At 56.8% G+C, this 8,973-nt stretch overlaps 1 protein-coding gene across 1 annotated transcript in view; it reads right to left on the bottom strand.

The window, feature by feature from the left end:
* Positions 1–544: 544 nt before the first annotated feature.
* LAMC3 (laminin subunit gamma 3) overlaps positions 545–8,973 on the bottom strand; it is a 75,612-nt gene continuing 67,183 nt past the window's right edge. Inside the window, exons 27-33 of the mRNA XM_077768472.1 lie at positions 8,737–8,884; positions 7,545–7,688; positions 7,301–7,403; positions 4,089–4,288; positions 3,404–3,550; positions 3,218–3,317; positions 545–827 (exon numbers count right to left, since the gene is read on the bottom strand). Of these exons, the coding sequence (XP_077624598.1) occupies positions 577–827; positions 3,218–3,317; positions 3,404–3,550; positions 4,089–4,288; positions 7,301–7,403; positions 7,545–7,688; positions 8,737–8,884 (1,093 nt within the window). The 3' untranslated portion in view covers positions 545–576. The remainder of the gene's footprint in view (positions 828–3,217; positions 3,318–3,403; positions 3,551–4,088; positions 4,289–7,300; positions 7,404–7,544; positions 7,689–8,736; positions 8,885–8,973) is intronic.

Here is an 8,973-nt window from a genome sequence, read left to right as displayed (position 1 = left end):
CCAGAAGTCCCCCGGCCTCAGGTTCCATTGCTGAGCTCCCTCCTAGGATCTGGTCCCTCAGCTGTGCTGAGCTGCACGGTGGGGGGCTGCAGGACACGGGTAGCTCTGGGGCTGGGGACTCTGGCTTTGGCTGAGCCTCCCCATCCCCCGGATCTCTGCGGACAGCCCCCCTCAGCCTCTCAAGCACGGATCCTGCCTTGGCCCTTACCTTCAGGAGCCAAGAGTGAGAATGTCGATGCCAGAGGGTATCTAACACGACTCCTCCAGCATCCAGAGCTCAATACCCGCCTGCGGACGGAGGGTAACGTGTGCACGGAGAGAGGGACTCGTATGCGTGTGTGCGTTGCGTCTGCGGGTGTGCGCATGCGCTATCAACACCGGGACGTGCGTGTTTTTGCACCATGGCACGGGAGCGCGCGCCGATGGTGGTGGGCCCCCCGGGGCCGCCTGGGTGGACCGTGAATGTGCATTCACGCTGGCGGGAATGGAGGGGGTGCGGGCATGGACCCGGAGGATTCACGTGGCGTGGAGANGCGGGGGGCGGGGGGGGGGGGGGGGGGGGGGGCAGGGCGACCCTCACTGCCAGCTGGCGCAGCTCTGGGGCAGGCTGTGCAGAATGGCCTCCAGGTTCTGCTTGTCAGCACGGATCTCTGCGAGATCGTTCTCGAAGCTCTGGATCTGCAGCTCCTGCTGCTGGGACTCCTGCTCCAGCAGCCTCAGTTTCCCCTGCAGGGCCCCCGGCGGGCTCAGCCGCAGCCTCAGGCGCTCCAGTGCCCACTGGGTCTCGTTCAGGGCCTGGGCTGGGGCTTGATGGGTGTCCAGTGACCCTGCGGGGAGGCACAGGCAGCCTCAGCATAGGCCAGCTCCCCTGCAGGCCCGACGCCTGTTTGGCCCCCACCCCCGAGACCCTTGCCAGCTCAGATCTTCCAGGATCCTGACGGCCCACAGTCTACCAGGAAAGCAAGGGACCGAGAGAGGGCAGTGTTTCTGGTTGGGGCACCCCACTGGGTTCACGTGAAGACCCGAAACTTCCCCCCCTGGGCAGCACCGGGCAACCGTTCATCCTTGTTGCTGATGAAAAGAAGGCTCTGTGTGCATCCTGAGCCCATTTCCTAAAGCAGCGTGCGCGCTCAAGGTGCCCATTCAAGGTGCCCGTGATTCCTGCTGGCTCCTCAGACGCACCATGTTGATTTACCAGGAGCACACATTTGCAGATACCACCTGTGCCGAGGTGTGGCCGCTCACCGGCGTAAAAAGAAGCATCCCTGGCATTAGAATGAGGGCTGGGAAGCAGGGTTTCCACCTGGCCCAGCACGGATTAACTCTATTTCTTAAGGACTTAAGGACTTCCCAGAGCCTCTCCAAGGGTAAAACAAGGAGGTGGGGCCTGGTGCTCACATTTGAACTTGATGGTGGTGGTGGAGTGCAATCTACAGGCTGTCTCCCCCACCTGGCCCTTGTCATCTTGTCATTTAAGGGTGACATTCAGCAGGAAGACAAGGCTCAGCCAGGTGGGAGAGTCGTGGGGATGGGGAAGTCCGTTCCAAATGGCTTCTAATCCCACGGGATCCCTATGGGCCTAGGGCTCTCCCTAGCCCCGAATTTCCTGGGCAACGAAGGTGGAAGGTGGAGGGCAGGCAGTAGCCGAACCTGAAACGGGCAGGAAGAGGCAGAAGAGAGCTGGGCCCTGGCAGCCTGGGCAAGTCCCACTCTCCGCAAAGACCTCGAGGGGCCCCACCATCCACAGGGGTGTCCAAACTGCCCGGCCCGAGGAGATTCAGGTTCAAGGCACTGCCACACTCCGTGTGCCCGCTGGGGCTCCCAGGCACCGGGGCGGGGTCCAGATGTGGGCTGTCGTCTCCTGCATCCCTAAGCCAAGCACGTCACCAGCACAAACGAATAAATGACAGCAACCGCCAAAGCAGCTTACCCTCGCAGAGCAAGGCACTGCCCTGGGCACTGTGTCCAGTGCTCCGGGTCCTTAGCGTTGGGTACAGACCAGTGGCCACAAGTGGGCACTCTGAATTGGTTAGACCCGCGGGTGAACCTCAGCTTCCCCACCGGCTGGCTGCGGGGCCCCGGACACATCGTTTAAACGATGTGTCCGAGCCTCAGACTGCCCGTCTGCAAAATGGCAAAGCGAAGCTGTGTCCTTGCCCCGAAGAGAATGAGGCTTCTAGGAGATCACGTGTGCAAACAGCTGAGCGCGGGCTGGCATGCAGACAGGATGCAGAATGTGGTGAGTCTTCCCCTTATTAATAATAAAGGAAATGCCGTTACGTGGGTGAGCCTGAGGACGTGACACTAAGGGACAGAGGCCAGCCACAGAAGGACAAATGCTGTGGGAATCCACTGATATGAGATCTCTAAAAGCGTTAAGTTCATAGACACCAAAGAGAGAATGGGGCGTGCCAGGGGCTGGGGACACAGGGAATTCATGTCTAATGGGTGCAGAGTGGTTCGGTTTGGGAAGATAGGAAAGTTCTGGAAAAGGATGGCGGTGACGGCTGCAAGACACTGTGAATGTGCGTAATGCCTCTGAAGTGTGTGCTTAAAGATGGTTACAATGGCACATGTTATGTTATGCGTATCTTACCACAGTTTTTAAAAATGCATACCTGCTATGGCCCTATCCCTTTCCCTGCTCTGAGGCCTCCATGCTTCCCCACTCTGAGGGGGTGCCGGCCCCCTCACCCTGAAATGTCTCCCTGCTGAGGCCCGCCTCGATTCTTCCTCCTCCCTGGGAGCTGCTGTTGACAGACTCTCACCCCCACGGCGTGGCAACCGCTTTCTAAATGACCCAGTGTTACTCCCATTTTCCAGACGGGGGAACTGAGGTTCGGAGAGGCAGAGTGGTTTTCCCAAGGTCTCCCGGCCAAGCACCGGACTTGAGAGTCTTGGTCTGATTCCAAACCAGCACATATCTCGATGCCAGATTGCTTCTGTGACATCCTCTCTCCTCTGAAACCCTCAGGGCAGATCTGTGTGTGGTGACTTTTCCAGTCTCCCAGGCTAGTGGCCCCTGAGGGCACACAGAGAATGGCTGCCAGCCCACCTCGCATGGGGGTCTGGAACTATTATAAATGCTTGTGGCTGGGGATGGGGAGCCCTGTGTAGATGAGGGCAAGGAGGAGATCTTCTCTAGGACCGGGGCTCACAGAAGCTCTGGAGGTGCTCTAGGGCCTCAGGGGATCAGGGCCCGGCCTTGGGTGCTCACCCAGCCTGGCTAGTAGCTCCGACAAGGCCTGGACGTCCTCTTCCAGGGTCCTGCGTGACTCCCAGATCTGCTGCTCCACGGCCCGCAGCCCGGCACCCGCCTTGGGAGGGAGGGAGAGCTTGAGCGGCGCCCCGCCGGCTCCGGGGGGGCCGGGAGGGAACGGGTGGGGGGTCTGGGCCCACGTACCTGCTCAGCTTCCTCCAGCTCCTGTCTGCGCGCTTGGGAGGCAAGCACCTGCCCGGAGGCCTGTCGGAGCGTCGCCTGCGTCTGGCTGGACAGCCGGCCTGCCCGGCGGTTCTCCTGCTTCCCGTCTCTCAGCAAGGCCCTGGTGAGCTGGGGGGGGGGCGGAGTAAGTCCTTCCAGAGGCAAAGAGCACAGACGGCAGTAATGCCGAGCTGTCCTCAGTTCGCGCACCAGATCATTCATTCATTCCACCACCGTGTCCCAGATGCAGGCTATGTGCACCAAGTCAGCAGGGGCCGGGGAGAGGCACGGGGGTTAGACTTTGGCTCCAGTTAGAAAACGAGAGTCTAGAAGTTTGGGAGCAAAGCCAAACAGATCTAGGTGAGATTCCTGGTCATGTGATTTAAGTTCCTAAAACAGGCTGGTACTCAGAGGGTCCCCACCGGTCCGACAGGGACAACGGTGACACCTGTTTGTCAAGGAATCAACAGGGTCACTTGAATGAAGCTCGAGGGCTTGGAGCCTGGGATCCACCGCGCCCCAAGTGCGGAGCATCCAGCATCGTGTACACGGGAGAGGCAGATCTGCAGGGACCACGTTTAACCTACGGAAGGGCAGCCCTTAGGAGACGGTCCACCCCCAGGCCCAGAGGCAGGGGCGCTGCTGTTGTCACACCCGTGGCCCTGACCTTAGCACTGTCCGTAGCCAACATCTCGGCTTCCCGGCCCTTCTTCTTGGCACTGGAGGAGACAGATGCCGCGTTCCCCAGCATCCTCTCCGCCTGCTTGGCCTTCTTTTTCAAGTCCGCGAGGAGCCTGCCCCTGACCGTGCCTGCCTTCCTCCCCAGCGCGGCCTGGTCCTTGGGCCGAGGAAACTGTCGCTTCATTCCTGCAAACCCAGGAGAGGCTGTGTCAGCGGGGCGAGGAGGGAAGGGGGCTCACGCCCCTGCCGGGCAAGCACCACCAGACGCCTGACCCTCAGATGACGTGAGTGGAGGGTCAAGATGTAGGTGGTTCACATGTGACCTTCTCAGGCTTATCTTGGGAACAAACAAAGAATCAGCAAGACATACAGCTCAGTGAATGTAAAGGTTTACATTCTTTTATGAGATTTATTAAAATCACAAAAGTACACCGGGCACCTGGGTGGCTCAGTGGGTTGAGCATCCGACTTTGGCTCATGGTTCGTGAGTTCAAGCCGCACATCGGGCTCGCTGCTGTCAGCACAGAGCCTGCTTTGAATCCTCTGTCCTCCTCTCTCTGCCCCTCCCCAACCTGCACTCTCAAAAATAAGTAAACATTAAAAATATATAAAAATAAGGGCACCTGGGTGGCTCAGTCAGTTAAGCGTCCGACTTCAGCTCAGGTCATGATCTTACAGTTCATGAGTTCGAGCCCTGCGTCGGGCTCTGTGCTGACAGCTCAGAGCCTGGAGCCTGCTTCCGATTCTGTGTCTCCTTCTCTCTCTGCCCTTCCCCCACTCATGATCTGTCTCTGTCTCTCAAAAATGAACAAACGTTAAAAAAATTNACTAATTTGACAATAAACTATTAAAAAAATTAAAAAAAAAATAAAAGTGGAGGCTGAACCTTCAAAAAAAAATTAAATATATACATAAATATAAATAAAAACTAAAAATCACATGGTGTTCAGTGCCTGGGCCATGGCGGGAATGGATGGGAAGTCACAGCACAGTACCCAGCAAATCCATATCTCCTATTTCTAAAAGGGCTTTGAGGCAGCTTATAGTAATAGATAAGTCAACGATTGGACCACTAAAACGAAAAACCAAGGGCCATAGGTAATTGGGGGGATGAGGAAGGGACAAAGAGGAGTGAGAAGTGCCAGAAAATTAGGATAATAACATTGGAGGCACTGAATGCTCTATATACCTCTGAGCTTCCTAGCAGCCAAGATAAAAAGGGAGGTATTACAATTTGCATAGGTTTTATTATCTAATAAGAAGTAGTTTCCCTCTGTAAAGAAGAAAGACTTTTTTCCTCCTTTTAAGATAAAATCCTACGGGAAATCAGGAATACTGATTATAGTCCAATTTTATTTATCTTTTTTTAATGTTTATTTATTTTTGGAGAGAGGGACAATGAGTGGAGGAGGGGCAGAGAGAGAGGGAGACACAGAATCTGAAGCAGGCTCCAGGCTCTGAGCTGTCAGCACAGAGCCTGACATGAGATCAAACTCAGAAACTGTGAGATCATGACATGAGCCGAAGTCGGACCCTTAACTGACTGAGCTACCCAGGTGCCCCTATAGTCAAATTTTAGAAAGAATCAAGCCCTCTAAGGCAGAATATCACAATTTTTCTGAAGATAATCCAACAACTAGATCTACTTTGCCTCTTGTACACAAAATTGGTNTGAGCCAAAGTTGGACACTCAACCGACTGAGCCACCCAGGCACCCCAAAATTGGTATTTCTTAAAATGCACTCCGTGGAGTCCTCACTCTACAGGGGTAGTAACAAATGTCAGGAGGAAACGTCAATTAGGCTTGAATAAAAAGAAGGAGGTTTCTTTACTGCAGGACTTCTCAGAACCTTTAATAGGTGCACGCTGTATGGCCTCTAGAAGGCGCTATAGTAATGACATATCCTAAACTTATTTGAACACAAACCCACTCTTGATAGATCACCTCTTGGGCTAATTCACTCCGTGAGTTTTCCTTTCATCCTGAATACCAACTGGGCACAGGCCAACTGGTAGTGACAGAGGGTGTCTCTGAAAAGGGGCAGGAATGAGGGGAAAGAACCTAGAGTTAGAGGTTTGAGATGAGCCCTTGTGTACTCACAGTACTGCCCCAGGGAGGCAAAGTTCCATGCAGTATATCCGACAGTGAGAAGGGGATGCCTTGTGAGGTAGTGAGCCCACAAGCACTGGAGGTAGGCAAGCAGAGGCTGGATGAGTCCCTTGGGTGGTGAGGGGGTTGCAGCAGAGGGCTCGAGCAACCTTGATAATTTCAATGTCCTAAAATCCTAATATTCCACCACCGCATGTCATTGAATTTACATTTTCCTAAACGCAACTCAGAGCCAAGAGCACACGGCCACGCCCTCTCCATGGAAGCCCCCTGACTCATGGGTGATCAAGACTTCAGACCACAGAGCAGCCTAGAGAAGAGGAGGCACTGACCAGCTCAGCCTCTGTCCCAGAAGGTAGAGGGTCCATGGCTGGGGCCACATCTCCCAGGGGCAGTGGGTAGAGTTGGGAAGGAAGTCTGTAGAACCGAATCAAGCAGAGCCTGACTTCCGGTCTTAGACCCCAAGGGGCCCCTGGGGCCTATGTTCCTGCTTTATTCAGCTCATTGGTGCAGAGCCACACACAAGGGGCAAAGAGGACCTCAGAGAAGCCTATGCCACAGGGGGACGGAGAGCCGGAGAATCCTGACCCTGGACGGTTTCTATTCGGTGGATCTCTGACCCAGGGATAGTTACCAATCCCTTTCCTTGGCCTACACGTCTATGAAATGGGACCACTTAGCCTCATTTTCCTAAAGCCCAAAGGAAACCTGGAATGGCATCAACCCACGCCCCCTTTCTAAAGAGAACTCTGCCTCCTTTCCTGCGACCCCAGCTGAACACTGGACTGTGGCCGCCGTTTGTACCAGGTGATGGGACCCCCGGCCTGAGCAGACGAGACCAGGAATGGATAGCCGATGGCCTCGGAATCGGCCCTGACAGGCTCTGTGTGTGGTCTGATGGCCGACAGCCATGCGGGTGAGTACCCGGTGAGGGGTGTGTGAGGAACAGTCGAGCAGCCCGGGAGGGGTCCTGGCTGGGTGGGGAGGGGAAGGGCCGGTTGGCTTATGCCCACACAACTGGACTTCGGTCCCCTGCGGCACGGGCAGTTACGCAGCAAGAAGCCTAGGGCTGAGCGAGACACGCATACCTTCCAGGTCGGCCAGCAGGGTCCTGGCTCCCGTGACCGTCACTGTGGCGGCCTGGACGGATGAGGAAGCCCGCGTCAGGGCGGCTCTGGCCTGCTGGCGAAGCTGGAGAGAGAAGAGAGAGGATCCACAGGGGGAGACACTGGACGGACAGGGTCTTTGCCTTTCATTCTCCTGCTCCCCCCACACCCCAGGACACGCCCAGGGCAGCCCGACCCGGTGCCTGCTTCAAGGACATGAGCCCACCTGTGTGAGGGGCTCCGTCTTCCGCAGCTCGGCCTGGGCGGTGGCCTGGAGGGCCCGGGCAGCCTCGGTGACCGCACGCTCTCTAGAAGCAACCGTCTTCTCCAGGGCCTGTGCCTTCAGACCCAGGGCCCCGGCCTGGGACTTCTGCAGGGAGATGGTGGGCTCAGGCAGGGCCCGGCAGGAAGACCCGAGGGGCAGATCCTCTACCGGGTGGGAGGCGCCCAGGGACAGGAATGGGGGGGGCGGGAACAGAGCTGCCTGTGGGCCCCAGGAAGAAGAGGGGCAGCCAGGGCAGGGAGAGCCTGTCTCGGGTTCCAGTCTTACCAACGACTAGGAGCGAGGCCTCCCTGACCTGCATTTCCTTCCCCAGATCCACAATCTCAGCTGAAACCTGGGGCCCGAATGTATTTCCAAATTCAGAATTTTCCTGACTTGAGAAGCAGAGCCGTGCAGGTGCCGAATGCCATCTAACACCTTCGGCGGCATCGAGGGCCACGCTCAGGGTCAAACCCCTTAGTACCTGCACGTTACTCTTCATATTCGGGGTGAGGGAAGCGAGGACCCCAAAGAAGGAGCTTCAGGCCAGTCAGGTTTTGCCCCAGATGCATTTGTATAAGCTTAGTCTCTTTCTCAGAGTGCGGTTTCTGAGTCTGGGGATTTGAGGATTACTGGGGAGACACGACGGAGCTGATTTATCCGGAGGTGCTGAGGGCTGACAGGCACTGAGGACCACTTTGCATACTGCTCACAAATCCTCTCCCGGCTCGCATGGACGCGGCCTACAACTACCTGATGGGTGAGCTCCGTCTCACAGAGGAATTAACTGAGGGCGCAGGGAGGGAACGTGACCTTGGCCGAGGGAACGTGACCTTGGCCAAGGTCACAGATCTGGGGTGGCGGAGCTGGGATTTGACCCCACGTCTCTCTGCTGCCTCTGCTAATGCCACTGTGCAGAAGACACCTGGCCTTTGCTATTATTATCACAATCAACTACAAAGACCGGCCGAGCTCTATCTCTGTGCCAGGCAGGCGCTCGGCCAAGCCACGGATGTGGATTATCTCGTTTTAATCGACTGCCATATAGTTAAAAATAAGCCACGTCGTCTGCCTCTGCCTGGGCTGCGCTGGTTTCCCAGCTGCCTCATTCTCCCCACCCCACCCCATGCGGAGCTCCAAGGACGGCCAGGCTGACCAGTGCTGCAGGGGCAGCCCGTGGGGCCGGGCGCAGGGCGGCGTCTGCACCAACTTGCTGCGTGGCGGCCAGCACCCTCCCAGCTCCGGGCAGCATCTCTGCCACAGCCGTGCCCAGCGCCTTCTGGGCTGCCTGGACCTCCTGGTACCTGAGGGGAGACAGCAAAGTTGCCTCGCAGAGCAGGGCACAGGGCTCTCCTTCCCCGTGGATGTCTCCTCCCTCCCCCCACCCCCCACC

Source organism: Crocuta crocuta, unplaced genomic scaffold (genome assembly GCF_008692635.1).
Source record: "Crocuta crocuta isolate KB4526 unplaced genomic scaffold, BGI_CrCroc_1.0 scaffold35, whole genome shotgun sequence".
NCBI classification, from domain to species: domain Eukaryota; kingdom Metazoa; phylum Chordata; class Mammalia; order Carnivora; family Hyaenidae; genus Crocuta; species Crocuta crocuta.
Note: the sequence above shows the minus strand (reverse complement) of the source record. Positions and strands in the feature narration are given on the sequence as shown.